General features: G+C 45.8%; 1 protein-coding gene across 1 annotated transcript; it reads right to left on the reverse strand.

Annotated features, from left to right (window-relative positions):
• Positions 1 to 1,774: 1,774 nt before the first annotated feature.
• Faslg (Fas ligand) lies at positions 1,775 to 15,748 on the reverse strand. The gene is made up of 4 exons (XM_046430259.2): positions 14,890 to 15,748; positions 14,282 to 14,327; positions 10,316 to 10,372; positions 1,775 to 9,123 (listed from the first exon to the last, which is right to left on the reverse strand). Exons 1-4 carry the CDS (start codon positions 15,223 to 15,225, stop codon positions 8,729 to 8,731), a joined length of 834 nt encoding a protein of 277 aa, XP_046286215.1. The 5' UTR covers positions 15,226 to 15,748; the 3' UTR covers positions 1,775 to 8,728.
• Between the last annotated feature and the right edge of the window lie 1,665 nt (positions 15,749 to 17,413).

Below are 17,413 nucleotides of genomic sequence, written 5' to 3' on the forward strand. Positions count from 1 at the left end.
AAGTTGGGGCCAGGAGAGCAAACACTTTTCATGGCCCATGAACCCCCATCTCTAGGCTAGTTTCTGTTGTGAGGGTCTAGAATTTTAGGTCATTTATTCAAGGACAGAGACAAGCCTCTGTGTAGCTTTCAGAATCATCCATCAACCTTTTCCTCCAATCAAGAACAACTTGTAAAACTCTTTCTTCCAGGAAATGTATCAAGTTCCCTTCTGCAGCCTGAGGTGGTGAGGGAATGGTGTCAGGATGCCGTGTTAGCTCCGAAACAAAGGAACCTACCGGAATCTTGCCTAGAGATGCAACCAAGGTGCCAACAGATACCTATCCAATTCTCTGGGCTCATGTGCAATGGCTCTGGTCTTGCACACAGGGTCTCACATGTTTGCACACTTAAGAGTTGACAACAAAACTCACAATGTTTTTGAAGTGGTTTACCTACAGAAAGCTGGGCTGCCTCATGAGAACCAAGAGGTCCTGTCCCCTTGTGGCAAGCCAGGCTGGAGGAGGGGACACCCCTTCCCATCTTGCAGGATGACCCTGCATTGGCTGTAAATAAGGATGGCATTGAGTTTAAGTGTTGTTTCCCTAGTCAAATGCTTAAATATCAAATGCTTAAAGTCAAATGCTTAATAGTATTTCAGGAATTAGAATAGCTATCAAAATGGTGAATCATACCAGACTGTGACTAGGACAGAATATATTCAATAAGTTCAACTAACATTTATACAGAATCTGATGCAGGCCAGCTGAGGTTATGTGTATTATTTTGTATTTAGAAAAACATTGAGGGCAAGAGGCACAAGAGAAATGTTAAAAGGCTATGTTAATATAAAATAGTATTCATTTGTTTTTATACCACAGAGGATGGAATTTATCTGTTCTTCCTACTATTTTAATGGCTGGTGGGACCTTATGTGTGGCAGGATTATGGATAATCAATTTCATGGAAAACTAAACATTAGGATTTTTTCACCAATGACTACCAGGAGCAGTGTGAGGAGCCCACGGTCCTGCTGGCCTCCCCGCGACTTCCTGCACCAGAGTGCTCTCCGTGTACTTGGCATTAACGACGTGCCTGCCCAGCTGTGAGGACAAGAGTTGGCCTCCTCGCTTTACGCTGCCTCAAGGTGTACACATGCTGCCAAGGCCACTGCAGAGCTCGCGGAATTATGGAGGCTGGACTCGGGCCCAGGCCTCCTGACCCCAAGCTCAACCTCTTCCCTTCTCACTTTACTAGAAGCAGGAGGCCATCGTGGCAGAGGGGCAACAGGGTGATTCAGAGGGACAGTGAGCAAGAGACAGACGAGAGACCAGTAACTCAGGAAGAAACAGGAGAAGAAAATCTAAAAGCCGCTGTCACTAGATCTCTATCTACAGCATCACCCTCTTGGTCAATTTTCAGTTCCTACAACAGTACACCAGACTTGGCGTGTGGGGGCTGTAAAAGGAACTTGTGTAGCTCCCAGTTCTGGAACTGGGGAGTCCCAGGGCATGGCGGTCATGTCTGACGGGGGCCTTCGTGCTCCCTTGTAGCTTGGCAGAAGGTGAAAGGGCAAGTGACGTGGAGAAAAGAAAGCACACATGAATTTGCTTTTGTAACTAGCTGCTCTGGTGGAAATTCCCCCAATCCTGGGACAATGACACTAGTCCCTTCACAAGGGCCCTGTCCTCATGAACCAACCATCTCTTGTTAGGCTCCATCTCCCAAAAGCAGCACATCGAGGATCAGGTTTCCAACATGAGAATTTGGGGGACACACTCAGACCATAGCAGTCATGAGACCATATATATCTTTATTTATGTATATAATACATACTTATGCAATGAACTTCACGTATATTTCTATATAATACAGAGTATGGATATTGGGCAAAGAGAGACTGAAATCAAAATGCAATTATAACATTCACCTCTCATAAGAAGTGTCGCTGGAAATTAATGGAATGAGGCTCACGGAGAGAGCACTGTCATGTAGGTTCTAGAAGTCTCTTTGCATATGGAAACCCTAAGTGTTCAGTTTAGGGTGAGATGGCTAGGATCAAGTCCCAGCTTCACCATCTATACACTCTGTCCCCTTGAGCAAGGCCCATGACTTTTCCGTTTCAGCTGCTTTCATGTATGAAACAAGGGTAACAATCTGCATGACAGGGCTGTTGTGAAACCTGAACAAGATAAGGTACGAGAGAGCTTTGGGAGCCATGCATAGAGTGTGTGGAACTTAAAAACAGAGGATTTAAAACCTAAGAAAGAACTTTATAAAATGCAATATCATCCAGTGCAGAAACAGATGCTCAGTAAGGCCCTTCTGCAGGAAGCTTGGAGATGAGAGTATGTGGCCACCTGGAAATATGGCGGAAGCACTCCTGGCTTGGAGGGGAAAGTCCCCATTACTATTTCTGAGATCACATCTGAACCCAAGGTCTGCAATGAGTGGCATTCAGCAACTGGAACAGCTTTTGGTTTTCCTGTGGTAATCCCAACATACAACGTTTTCCTTCCTTCTGGAGGCTGTTACAAAGTCTTGTCTATGAGCAGACTCATGCAAAACCCAGAGGCTGGCCGGCCTCTGCCTTCCACCAGCTGAGCCAGCCCCGTGGCACCAACTCAGCAACACAAAGGAGGAAACAGTCTTCTGCCTCCATTCCAGACTGTGCCTCCTACCAAGGTCAGCACCCACCTCTGCCAGCTACTCAGATCAAAAGTCAGAGAATGACCCCTTCTGTCACTCCTGAGCCAGTGAATATATTAGTTAACTCTAATGTCCTCGAGAGCTGTCAACAGCACAGTCAGCAGCCCCCTTGCTCACACTGCTGCTGTCCCCCATTGGGCTGCTCAGGCAGCCTTCTTACCATCTCCCAGGTCAGAGCTGGACTGGCCACAGCCTGTTCTCCATGAACAACTGGATGTTCCTTTTACATTACGTGTTATCACCTCCCAGCTGTCTAGTGACTTTCCATCACAATTAGAATAGAACCCACAGACCTTTCCACATTTTCCGGGCCCCACATCATCTCGTTCCTGGTTACTCCTCCAATTTTATTTCCTACCGGTTTCCCCTAGCTCACCTTAACCAGCCCCCTGGCCTCAGGTGCCCAAACAGCTCTGGGACCCAAGGCTGGGTGTGGCGCTGTCTCTGCTTGGTGGGCTCTGCCCAGGCTCCTCTCCTTCCTGTCAGGCACCCTTTCTCCCTGGTGCTCTGCTGCCTGACCTGCTTACTTGTTCTTCGTAGCACTTCCTACCACGTCACCTGAATATTGATCTGCTTTTTTTTTTTTAATCGTCACCTTCTCTCCATTAACACTAACTCCACAGAGGTTTTGTTTTCCCTTGTTCCACAGTATCAAGCACGGTTTCTAGGACCCAGAAGACACTGGAAAAGCACTTGTTGAGGAATGAACAAATAAATAAAGTGCCCCCCTCACTTCGAATAGGAATGTGGGGTGGCGTCTTCAAGGAGATACTTGTGGAAGATGGGGGAGTGGTGGAGAGAGACAGCTCACACACATGTGCCATAAGGTGATCTTTCTCCATTACCCCAAACCTCCGGTGAACTCCGTCCACACACAGCAGCTCATGGTAAGAAGGCCTTGAAGACAAGAGAAGTGTCCCCCAGAGGCAGTGGTAGGAGCCCTGAGTGAGTGGCCACTGCTAGAGTCCAAAGCAGAACCAGGAAACTGGCTGCCGTGGGGACTGCCCAAGAGAAGGAGGGTCTCTCCTGAGTGTCCAGGGGCCTGGAGAGAAGACTGCACTTCCCACAGAAGGCGGGGTCAAAGGTCACATCATCCCATTGAGAATCAGAAGGAAGGATGGCCCCAAAGCCTGAGAGACTGGGTGGGTGGGGGAGAGAGACATCTACACTGCCTTTTCTGCCGTTTTTCCAGAAATGTGGAGAGGGGTCTAGCAGGAGGGGGAAGACTGGACCCATGTGGGCAGCCCTCCATTGAGGAGGTGCGTTCCACCCACTGGGTAGACTCTGGGGCCCAGCACCCACCAGGTCCTCAGGCTGGCTGCCTTCCAAGAGAATCGAAAAGGTCCCTGGCACTGTCAATAGGTCTATTGTTTCTGAACAGGACTCATTTCTGAGCTGTATTAATCCTATTAGTCCTAATAGGAATCATTAATAGAATCTCCTTAATCTGATTCTGGATGATCCAAAACCTTGGAAAGTTAAAAAAAAAAAAAAAAAAAAAAGTAAAATCCATCTCTACTAACACCAGATTTTACTCAGGTCCCTAAAGAATGTAAGTTAACATGCTGCTTCAAAAAGGGACCAGAGAGGTTGGGGTTGTAGCTCAGTGGTAGAGCGCTTGCCTCACATGTGTGAGGCACTGGGTTCAATTCTTAGCACCACATAAAAATAAATAAAATAAAGATAGATATAATATGTTTATCTTTAAAAAGGGGGGGGCGGCAGAGAATGTCTAGGACTCAACCCACCACAGAGAGCCCAGGGTCTGGCTTTGAGGGGCCTGGCTTCTCCCTTCCACTTCCCTCTTCCGATAAGTTATCATTGCGAATTTGTCACCCTCACCATGATGCCCACAGCAGAGCTCTTTCCTGTTCAGCTGTGGTAAGTCAAAACCTACTTCAGAGAACACAAAGTCACCACTCTGAGGGGCTAAGGAAAGACACGGGTTTTGTGTGTTTTTAGTTGTTTGAAAAAACAAAAAGAAAGAAGAAACCTCGAACAACTGAACCAGCAGAAGCCTTTTTTGTGTGAAACCTGTGTTCTACTTTGGGGTTAGCTTTTCACAGAGGAGCAACGGCAGGTCCCACCTTCAAGGAACAAAGGTCCTGGGTTTCTGACATTCCCTACGTTCTGTGTTAGAGAAAAATAGCTCAGTGTTTCAAACGAATTGTTAACACCTCTTCCCTGGAACCAGTCCTGAAAGCACAGTAAGCTCTAATCCTGTCTTCAGAGGATCCCAAAGGTATCCTAGTGCAGCTGAGGCTTGGAGAGATCTTGGGCCAGTGGTGTCACCATTAGCTGATGGCACCAAGTCGTCTCAGGATGCCCAGCTCCATCCCCACTGCCTCTTGCTGTGATACAAGGTACTATTATCTAGAAGGTACCATTGACCAAAAAAATCATACATATACCAGAAAACTTTCCATGACCCCTGCAACTGGCACACTTGATGGCTGAAGTCAAAACAGGAGGGAAAAGACAAGGAGGATTTCATCATGGTGGCTGGAAATGCGGATCAGCAGCCCAGGTAAGGGCAAAACCTCTCTGTCTTCATGAGATGTCCAGTCAGGAACCTCATCCTCCAAAGTAGATGAGTGAAGTTTTAGGAAGATTAGATGACACCTTCCAACCTGGAACTTTGGTTTTGTTCTTTAATTTATTCAACAAATACTTATTGACTATCTTCTAAATGATAGTTTTACTGAAGCAATGGTAATTTCCTTCAGCCCTCTCCTAACTAAACTCCTGGCACTACCAGAAACCAGCTGTATCTTTCTTATTTTCCAATGCTGTGAATTAGTATGATTTAGTATCTGGAACCTCAAACTCCCATTGAATAATCTACTCAAAGCTGGATTATTCACATGCTCAGGAGATTGCATAAACATGGATTCCCCAACTCCTAAATCATACACATCCAAAGCTGAGAGACCCTTGCCTTATAATTAAGGTTATTTAGTCAACAAATGTTTATTGAATGCTTAATATGTCCCAGGTACTGGGTTAAGTGATTTGGATAGAGGAATAACAAGGAAGAAAAGGCTCTGCTTTGGGAATTTCTATTCCAACAATAGAACATTGGAAAGAGAATAGGCCCTAGTTAGGATGGTCTGAGAGAAGATGACATTTGAATTCCATGTGAAAAATCCAAGCAGAGCATCCTGGAGAAGACAGCGGAGGCCTTGTGGTGTCCCACCTGCTCAGCTGTCTGTATCTACCTGGGAAATGGGAGGGAGACGGAGGGGAAAGAAAGGTTCAGGTGCAGATTCATTCTGTTTGGTCTGGGTTGGGTTGTCTGTTCTGAAAGGGCTGCTTTAACACGAGTACTTGCTGTTAGAAATGATTTCCTAGATGGGGCTGGTCTGGGGGTTAGGGGACAGAGAAAGATACTTTAAGTGGCAAAGAAGGAAAGAGGAAATGTGAGCCTAGTGGCAAATGGATCGTTCTCTTCCTGCAACCAGACCAAAGGAAGAGGGGGTGTCGATGCAGATGGAATTGAGTTTTGTGTGGAAGGAAGGTTACGTGGTGGGAGGTGGGGATGTGGCTGATGATGCAAGAGGGAAAATATGACAGAAATGACTCAAAAAACAAAAGCCCATCTCACTAGGGAACCGAAGAAACGGTGCTGGCAGTGTTGAAGGGCCACTGGAGACCTGTGACCATGAATGTAAAGCAGTGGCTTTCAACCAAGGGTAACTGTCCTCCTCTCACCCCCAGGGACAATGTCTGGAGGTAGTTTTGGGTTGTCACATGTTGGGTGGGCAGATGGGGGATGCTCCTGGCTTCTATCGAGCATCGGGCAGGGATGCGGCTAAGCACGGCACAACTCCCAGGATGGCCCTCAGCACAAAGGATTGCCCGCCGTGGGATATCAGCAGAGCCCAAACTGAGAAACTCCGACATAAAGTGGTGTCAGGGTTATGTACACACCATCTCTGGAAGGCTGCACAATGAGACGGTGATCTTCTATGAAAGTAGAAATGGGGCCGCAGGACAGAATGAGAAGAAGACTTTCATCCTATATCCTTGCGTTTTCTTTTAAACTTTGTACCTGTACACGTTGCCTATTCGAGTCAATCAAAAGATAGAAATAAGTCAGTAAGAAGTCAATAATGGATGGGCTGACTTAAATACACAATAAATAAAAATAAGATCAGCCATCCTGTTTGGGCAGTTTTTCTCCAGCAACATGTGGCTGCTGATATGTCAACCGAAAGAAATGGATCCTTATGAGCAGAACACAAGGGAAGAAGGAATCATTCTGGAATTAAGAGTCTTTCCAAGGCACTGATTCTAATGGAAGGATGAAGGAACTGGGCAGAGAGGGAAGTGAAGCTGGGGAAGGACCTGATGAACACTTTAGGAAAAAGATACAGTTTATTAATTAGAGATCTCAGTATTTTAAAAATATTTTAGAAAAGAAAATGTTGGAGTAATTGAACTAGAACCATACCTGATAATGTTATGAACAGAAGACACCAAAAACCAAAATCCAGAGGATGAATTTTCAATGATAACAAAGTCAAGGGAAAGGCCATGATTGTGAGTAGCTGAAGAAAACAGCCAAAGGTCCTTGTGAGGAGTGGGAGGACACAAGTGACCAGGTGTCTGGAGGCACCGCCCCAAAAGAGCTTCTTCCCGAGAAGAAAGCACTTCTCTAAGAGAGTTTATGAGCAATCTTGGGTACCATTTCTTGATGTCCTACAGCATGTCAGATACTTTGTGCACATATTAGCTCTTTTTGGCCCAAGAAAGTTCTAGTGATCTGTCTAGAGCCTGTGAAGTCAGTAGGTGGAAGAACAAAGATTCAAATTCTGTTTTTTTAGTTCAAAGTCTGTGCCCTTTCCACCAGACCATGGCTCTGCCCCAGGAAGACACCTCGTCATCAAGTATCTAGAAAGCTGGGCAAGCTTAGCACCATCAATTACATTGATAATGGAAACTCTGGTTCACAGAGGACAGAGACAGAAAAAGAGGGAAGAGCCTGGCACAGATGAAAGGATTTGCAGCACAGTTCTTCTCACCTTAAAAAATTCTTCTTAATGTGATCTTAAGTCACAATGAAGAAACCATAGATAAAAAAACAAAACTAACAAGCAAAAAACCCAAATCTTGGTGATTTCCAAAACTTACACTCACAATACTTTTGTAGATGCTAAAGTGGAGCTTTTATTACATGTCAACCATTCATTAAAAATGCAAAAAAATAAATATTGGTTATATTAAAGGAAAACAGCATCAAGAGCTGAATGTCGGTGGGTGACAAAATTTTTTGAAGACTATTACACTTGGTTGCCAAGAAGCATTCAAAACAGTTTTTCCTAAATACATACTTCATGATCTCACATTTGCTCTATGTATGTGACTCTTTAGACTGATTCACTCTCTCTCTCTCTCTCTCTCTCTCTCTCTCACACACACACACACTCTCTCTCTCTCTCTCTCTCTCTCTCTCTCCCTTATAATTGCACTAGAGATGTATATGGTGTAGGAGTGGACCAAGTCCCCCAAACACTCCTTTCGCTTCTCTGATAGCATGGCCTGGTAGCCCAGGATATGCATTTAGAAGTAAAGATGCCACCAATGGGGTGCTGACCTCCTTGGGTCTCTTTAGCTTATCATGCATGCCTGGTTCTCCTTCCCCATCCCTGTTATAACCATGGATCTGAAGACAGCTTTCCCTGAGGTAGCAATTAGACCCACCCTGGGAGTTGGGTTCGAAGGTGTCCTCCTTTTCCACGTAAGTTGTTCTTGGCCACTTAACATGGGTCTAGACCTCCAGGCAGCGGCTTCTCTATGTCCTGCACCTTTGCGTGGCAGCCCAAAGCTCTGTGTTCTTCAGCCATATTCCTCTTCCTCTCTGGCTCATGGACCTTGGGTGAGATGAGGAACTGCAGACCTGCTGGACTCTGTGGTCTCAAGGTCTTTGTGGTTATGTCTTTGCACTTGAACTCAATAGGCTTAAGAAGACCTTCATTCAGGCCAATGTCCCCAGTGCCCGTAACAAGGAACCACAGGGAGAGAATCCTCAAGTGCTTCTCTTAGAGCTTATATAAACCAAAAAATGTCTTAGATTCCTCAAAATTGACCAGAGAGAGCTCAGATACGTTGACATATAAATGGTCATTACTGGTGAAGTTGAACACAGCCCCCAGATAGCTGCTGCGGGCCCACATCTGGCCAGTAGTGCAGTAGTTCATCATCTTGCCCTCCATCAGCACCAGGTCCTGGGGATACTTAGAGTTCTTCATGTAGACCTTGTGGCTCAGGGGCTGGTTGTTGCAGGACTGACCCCGGAAGTATATTTTGGAATACACAAAGTACAGCCCAGTGTCATTGATCACAAGGCCACCCTTCTGATACTTCACTCCAGAGATCAGGGAAATTCCGTAGGTGTCTTCCCATTCCAGCGGGCTGGACCTTGAGTTGGGCTTACCTGAAGTCAATCAGAGAGGAGCCGTCAGCAAGGAAAGCTCATGCAGCCAACAAGCTAACTTCCCAGGCAAAACTACGGGCCTTTCCTTCAACAAATGTTCTATCCAGAGTGAGGTAGCTCCCACCGAATGGGTGGAGGGGTCAGAACTTGGCCCATCACTGAATTCTCTTTGTCAAATTGCCTGTATCAATCTTATCATCTACACAATAGGGACAATAACAAATGCCCCCAGTCGACTGCAGTAAAAATTACTGAGATAATTTCAGCTATCTAAAACAAAGATTTTATGATCTTCAGAACTAGAAGCAACACTGCTAAGCTTTGTGGTCCCTCCCTGAAAGGAAAAGCCAAATCCAGGGAATTTAAAGATGGGTAGGACCTACATGGGTAGGACCTAAGGGATCCTTGCTCCATCTTCTCACCACAGCCAGGATTCTTCCACCCCTCTATTTGGGCTGAAATTCTCTATCCCTCACACCTCCCCTCTATGTCCAAACCTTAATCAAAGAACTCGCTCCAGTACTGAACTTATGGCTGTGTGCCTGTATTTCCCTATTAGATGTCAAGCTCCTTTGGAGGCAGGAACCATGAGCTCTCTGTCTCCATGCCCTCAAAGTTTGGCACACAGCAGGTGCTCCTTAAGTGTTTGCTGGTCTACCTGAATCAACCTACAGCCTCTGCCTGAGAAACTGCAGAAGCAGTGGCACAGCACACAACCTTGTGCGACCTTTGTCTACTTCTCCTGTATTTGTGGTTTCCAGTGGGAGTGCCCATCCCATCCCGACAGCCACCATTTCACCGCCCATTGTAATCCCACGCTGAAGCCCCAGGGCCAGGGCTGAGGCTGCCTCTCACTCCTATTTCTCCTCGGGAAGCAGAATGAAACTTCCAGAAAATCAGAGAAGCACTAAAATAGTTCACCACTCACTCCCCACTCTTCTCTGTGGCAGGAACCCCTCAGGGTCTTTGAAATGTTTGAAAAGAGTGGGCTCCCTCGGGTCTCATTCACTCCATAGCTCCAGTCTAGCACTCGCCCAGAGCAGGGGCATGCGACTGACCCCCCTAGAAAGCTGTTTCTTGGGTTCCAAATACTGTTGCTGGAAAGCGCTTGTCCCCAGAACTGGTCACGGAAACCATTCTGCGCTTTGCCAAAGGCTTTCCCAGCCCCCACCCGGGGCTTGCAGACACAGACCTGTTAAATGGGCCGCTCTCCTCAGTGCCTTTTTATCAGAGGGTGAACTGGGGTGGCCTGTATCACAGAGAGACAAAAGACGTACGTAAAAATGAGATGCCAGCTACTACCATGGTGGAACTCAATCCCATTTGAATAAAAGATTTTAAAAGCATAAGTGGCGATATTCTGAGAGATTCTCAACAACAGTCTGTGTTTCAGAAACAGGTTGAACAAAGTAAACCAAATTGAAATAGACATATATATTCATTGTAATGTTACACTGTGCATAAAACTGTTGTATCAGTTACTTCGTTTAGAACTTCCCATAGTATTGGAGGTAGGGATTATTGTCCTGACTTATAGTTGACAAAGTGAGCTTGGAAAATGGATGACTAGTCCAAGAAGACTCAGCATTCAGAGTCACAGATGGGACCGATGCCCAGTCTCCTGCTCTAATCCAGGGCTCTGTCCACTCTGGCTGTGCTGCCCCAGGGTCACAGAGAAGAAGACTGCTAATGTGTCTCCTGGTTACCAGGTCTCTTCCTACAGGCATTGTACAATCTGCACCCACATCAATCATTCTAAGTCCTCAGCCACCCATGTCATTGAGACCTCAGAACCTCTGTGGCCCCACGTGATTTCAGCCTCACTTCCTCCTGCTCACTCCCACTGGACACTGCCCCTGGTCCTCTGCCTGGGCCTGCACTCACGCAGTGCTGTCTGCCTGGATGCTGTCCCAGAGAGATTTCTGTGCCAAACTTCAATCCATTCTCTAAGCTCTATCGAAAATATCTCCTTCTTTGGGAAACCTTCCCAGATTTAAAGTCAACTATGTTCTTTCTCTCCTTTGAAACCTAAGACCCCTCCATTTTTACTTCTCCTGTCAGTTCTGACTCCCCTTTTCTAAGGAGATGTCCCCAATCAATTACATTGAAAAATTCTGAGATAAATTTAGCTCTCTGAAACAAAGATCTTATGATCTTTAAAACTTGAAAGTTTTAAACTTTGTTGTCCCTCCCTGAAAGGAAAAGCCAAATCCAAGAAATTCTAAAGTTGGATAGGAACTTAGGGATCCTTGCTTAATGTAAACATTGTCTTATTTCTCTCCCCTCAAATAAATAGCAAGTTCCTTACTATATGCTGACTTCATCAGAGTGAGTTCAGCCTGGTTCCTAACACGAAGCGTGCCTTCAGCAAATGCTCAGCATATTAAATCAAAGGAGTTGAAACTGATAATATTTTCCTAACCCAGACACTGTTTCTCCGACCTTTAATACGTTAGCCAAGGTAGAAAGTTGTCACTTAGCTAATTAACTCAGCTAACTAAGATATTCAGGAACAACTCACAGGAAAGATGCCTATCCATCTCAGGCTAGTGATTAGCCTATGAAAGTCCCCCAGGTGTGAAAATGGCCCTGTCCCCTGTGAATATTACCTGAGCAGTCGTGATCTCTTAGCACCCAAGACAAACCACCTTGAAGGAGGTGTGAGTGAGCAGGAAAGGCAAAACTGAGTTTCCTCTACATTCCCATACCACAGCCATCCGAGCAGCTCTGCTAGCACGTGGCCACAAACTTAACAGGAAATGGAACCGAAAACCACATGTTCGCATCATGATATCCTTCAGAGCCTAGTATAACACTCTCCTCATACAAGGTACTCACTCTAAATATCTGCTGGATAAATATTAGAAAGGCATCCTAGACAGTGGTGGGGACTCCTTCCTACACCAGGGCTTTCTACATGCCACTGGAAGCACCTACTGGCTTGCTCTTGTCTACCTTCCCACTAGTTGAAAGTGCCATGCGGACAGACCTGCTTGCCTCTCCCATCCTTGATCACCCCAGCGCCCATCCTGACACCCAGGAGGCACTACAAGGCCACCTGTGGGTGAGCTAGCTGAGGGAAAAATGGAAAACGATAAAAGGAAATGAAGTGTAAATAATCCATGATAGTATCTCCAGGGAAAGTCTCTGTTAACACGCTGGGTGTGAAATGGCTTAGTTCTTTTCTGAGAATGTAAAATATTCACATGTGCTTTAATAGTCAGTAGTAAACTAAACACACCCCTCAGCACACATCTCTTCTTCTAACAATATAGAGAAATGCCCTCTATCTCATCTGAGATCCCCGTGACATTAAGTGTTCTTCTGACACACGGTCATCAGTTGGTATGGATTATGTGCTCACCAGAATACACCATATGTTTTTAACTAATCTCTTAAGAGGCATTTAGGTTTCTTCTGAATGTTTCTTATAAACAGACTTATGAAAAGGTGATAAATATCCTTGTAAATAAATCTTTGAGCCTAAGTTTGATTATTTTCCTAAGATAAATTTTCAGTGATGGTACTGCAAAGTAAACTAACAGCTTCAAGTCTGTGATACATATATTCCAAACTGCTCTTCAGCAAAGTTCTGGTAACTTCCATGCATACTGGCTGAAACTAAAATTTAAGCAGGTCTTTTCCTCTTATGTCTTTCTTTGCATGTTTTATATCTCTTATTAGTAAAGTTACTAATTTGATTTCCATATGATCATTCACCAATTTCTGGTCCATCTGGGTAGATGTAGAGAAGATAATTCTTTACTGTGGTTGGTAGACCTGACTCATCTTTTCATTTGACTTCAAAACACTAAAATAACTCCAAGAAGTGGGTGAAAAATGAATAATTAGGTGCCCATCTCACAAGCCACATTCCACTGATTTTCAAAGTGATTGTACTTTAGAAATCCTCCAAGAGGCTTCAGTGTTCTATTAGTCCCCCCCAGCTTGTGTACATCTGGGCTCTCTAACATTTAGGAACTTGGACACAGAACTTAGGCCCAGACATCCCAAAGATGCGGAGCTGCCCAGGGTCAACGGCAGTAGGCACATTCTGAGTCTCCACCAGCTGCACTGAAGATGGCCAGGGTTTGCTGTTGCCAGGAAACTTTCTACTAAGTTTCTAAGGATAAGATTTGCCTATCATCTTCGCGGAGGTATCCTGCTTGGCATCTTTTCTCCATTCCATGGCTATTACAGAGACAGGAGTTTCTCTATTTCATGAGGCACCAGACCATGTCCTGGAAGGACCTATAGGTGACAAGCCATCAGGAGACTTTCATCTAGCCCCAGTTCCATGCTGATAGTCTTGGGCATATTATCTAATTCATCTGTTGTTTCTCTTCTAAAAAATAAGATATTTGGACCAGGGAAGCTCCCTTCTAATTCAAACCAAATCTAAAACTTCAGTGAATCTGTGTTTATGACAAATGAAGAATATCCTAAACTTTATCTGTCTACAGCTTCCTAAACTCTGCCCTGAAATCTCATGAGGTCAGTGTTTCACATGTCTTCTTCTTCCTGTCCCAGATCCCAGGCAAAGGGTTTTCCTTTATTGTCAAAGGCAGTTCATGAGTCTTCTGTGGGTGAAGCTGAACTTCCTTTGAAGAACAGCTGAAGTGTACCCTCGGGTCCCCAGTGACTTCAAAAGAACCCCTACTGTGGGCAATTGATTGTCCACTTTTTGAAATCTTTGTCATGTCCTATAAAATACTTTAAAATAAAGCTTAGCTCTAATCATTTCTAGAGAGTTTAAAAGAGTGGAGGACATTCCCCCCAAACATCTCCCTTTTTCTCCCATGGAGTCACAGCCACTACCACCTGTCCCAGAACCAGGACACGTGAGAAAGGGCCAGGCCTGGGTCAGTGGTCTGGAGCTGGGGGCAAAGGCCCAGGTCTATTTCTCTTTTCAAAGCGAAGTGGAAGTTAGTTTGAATTATGAACAGTGCTCAGCTACCTGATTTTGAGCAATTAAATTCACTTAATATTTTAAAATAGTTTAAGGAACCATATTGACCAGAGATTCAAAATTAGCCAGGATTCCTCTCATAGTATTCATAAACCTAAGAATGGGACAAAATTCAAGACATTCCACCAACTTTGTTCAGTTCTGAGGATCATCTTTGGGAACTCAGGGCTCTTGTATAAAAGGACTCACCTATTTGCTTCTCCAAAGATGGTTCTGTATTTCTTTGATTGATTGACTAGCAAAAGAGAAAGAGAAAAGTTGTATAATTAGTTATCAAAGCAGAATTGTCAACTAAAGCAAGCCCTAGAAAGATAATTCAGACACCTCAAATCCTTGCCTAACTTAGACTTTAGCCAAGCAATTGTGCCTCACTGTCCCTCAGTTTTGTGTTTTGGAATAGTACCGACATTTTAAAAATCTTTTCAAGGAAATTTAATTTGGTCTATGAGTCAATTCCTTCTAAGCAAGACTCCAAATTATTTCAATTCCTCGAATCCCTAGTTATGAGGTGGTAAATGGCTCAACCGACTGGCCTGATAACTGAGAAAGGAAGGACTGTTTGCCTTTGATTCTTTACAAGAAAATATTCCCTTCACTTGTGTGAGCCAACATTCCCTCGCCAACAGGAGGGTGACGACAGCCATTGGTTCGGAAGACAGGACAAGAAGGTCTGAGGAGCACCTCACAAGCAGGGCAAGGCTCCATCCATGTGGCTCACAGCTGCCGGCCACCCGCACTGTAGCAGAGCCGTCTTGCCCAGCGACTCCTGGGCACAGAAGCCCCCATACCAGCCTTACCTCGCGGAGTTCTGCCAGTTCCTTTTGCAGGTGGAAGAGCTGATACATTCCCAGGCCCAGTCCAACCAGGGCCACCAGCACCATAAAGAATATCACAAGGAGCCACAAGCCTGTGTTGTGGTCCCTGCTCTTCTTCAGAGGCGGTGGTGGCAATGGGGGCAGCGGAGGCAGTGGTGGAGGTGGCGGTGGAGGTGGGGGCGGGGGCCTCCGTTGACCCGGCCTTCTGGGCACAGAGGATGGACAGGCGAAAACGGACTCTGGAGGGGCCCAGGAAGAGCTGGCACTACTGTCCACCCAGTAGATCTGGGGATACGGGTAGTTCAAGGGCTGCTGCATGGCAGCCAGTGGCTCGGGTCAGCCGCAGGGAAGGGTTTTGTTTCTCTCAATCCTGCGGGAGGCTGAGGTGTCGAGGTCGAGGTCGGGACTCCTGTTGCTGACTGCTCACGAGAAGGGAACGCAGCTGTCTTTATAGTGTTTCCATAACTGAGGGAAACACCTCTCTCTCCCTCTCTCTCTCTCATTCTCTTTCTGTTTCTCTTGAAAGACACCCACTCGCTTTGTATCTGAATCTAAAAAGCCTCAAGAAGCTCAGAGTAAACCCCTGGAAGCTTCCGCCCACAAGTTTCTGATGAATGCCTTCAAAGCTCTGCTTGCTGTCAGCACCCAAAGAGCTGGGAGGCAGTGCCCACCGTGCTCTGGTCCAACAGAGCAGTCGGCACTGGGTGCAGCCTTGGGCATTAAATGGGACCCAGCTGCAGAGAGACGGACCAGTGGGGCGTGTGCAGACCCTGAGGGGCGAGACCCTGGAGTCATGGCCAGAGAAGCCACCTGCACATCCTACCTTTAGCATGAGGAAATCCCCCCCACACTCCCCACACACGCCTTTGGTTTCCCACACCCAAGTGTGATTTACCCCGACATTGCATACCATCATAACTGACAGGTTAACACCTGCCCTGTCCACTCCACAGACCAGCTCAGAGGTGGTCAGAGGTTGCAAACCAGCTGCCCATTGGCTTTGAGAAGCCTCAGAACTGCTTTGCTTACACTACACAATCTTTTTCTTTCATTAGTCACCCACTTTTAAAACTGATGCTGTACACATTAAAAATATATGTTTCCATTCTGTTTTGAAATATTAGAATATTGGACACTCTCAAGGCTCTCTCTGCAAACCCAGTAAGCTACCCTAGGAATGAGACACAGGTGCTCCAGGTCGCCCAGGGCCACACCACTACACCGCCTTCCCCATGCAGTAGCTGTTCTGGTCCCTGCAGGCATTTCTGCTCATAGTCCCTATTACAACTCCCAGATGAAATTCATGGTGCCCAGTTAATTGAATTTCAGATAAATAATTTTTAGGACAAGAATATCCTGAACATTGCATGGAAATAGTAAAAAATATTCATTGTTTATCATAAATTCAAATTCAACTGTGTGTCCTCCAATTTCTTGCTTTTGACTGAAGCTGGCAACCCTACTTGGGTAAACCTCGCCCTTTCCTCTGGCCTCACATAACCTTTATATGCCAATAACTTCTAAGAACTCAGCTTTAGTTCCAACCATTCTCCCATAGAAACCACAAACCTCCTGCAAATTCTTATTTTCTATTTTATTGGAGTGCTCTACTTTTCAAATTTGATCAGTTTTTATACGATCTGGGAATTCTATGTGCTCATTCTGGCTTTTTCCACCTGCAGCAAATCAACACAGGACATATTATTTCCCTGCTACGTTCTGCCCATCCCACCCCACTCCCAACACAACCCCCTTCTCTCGAGGTCACTCCCTCTGGTGACAACCCCAGCTCCCCTCTCTGCCTCTGCCCCAGCCTTTGACTGGTGTCCCAGGACTGCTGAGGCGGTTCCCGTCACCCACCCACTCCCATCTTGCCAACCGCTGTTGCCTCTACTTCAGGCTGGGACGTCTCTGGTTTTCTAGGTGCAACTTCCACAAAAACTTCCAGGACTCTACGAACAACGCTGTATTTCTCATCTTCCTCTGCCCTGTGCCTCCTCCTGATTCATTCTGTGACAGAGGAAGCAGAAGCCCATAGCTCCCAAGCAGGAGCTGAACAAAGTGAAGAACAAGTAAAGACAAAGAGGGCAACTTTAAACACTGGCATCAGGCTTGGTAATGCCAGCGAACGTCACGTGTTGGCAAAATCATAGAATCGACACCTGTACAAACAATAGCAGGGCCCCATCAGCTTTTTGGGATACCTAAACCTTATTAGGAGAAATAATTAAAGTATATCTTTAGCTCTGTGATTGCTGAATTTATAAGATTTGTCCTCAAGAGCTGGACTTAATAAATCAACCAAGTAATAAATCAACCAAGGCACCAACAGGCTGGCTCTGCCCACCGCATCCCACACCTGGGAAACTCAAACTGGGTTCTTCTCCCAGCCCTTTCCCCACTCTTATTTGCACCTGCATCTCTCATTGCAGAACCAGAGTTCCTTGAGGAAGGTAGGAGAAGGATTCAGAGCTGCCCATCTGTTTCAGGAGAAGGAGGAGGAGTA

Source organism: Marmota monax, unplaced genomic scaffold (genome assembly GCF_021218885.2).
Source record: "Marmota monax isolate L192 unplaced genomic scaffold, Marmota_monax_Labrador192_F-V1.1 WCK01_AAM20220418_F8-fsc00055, whole genome shotgun sequence".
Classification (NCBI taxonomy): Eukaryota; Metazoa; Chordata; class Mammalia; order Rodentia; family Sciuridae; genus Marmota; species Marmota monax.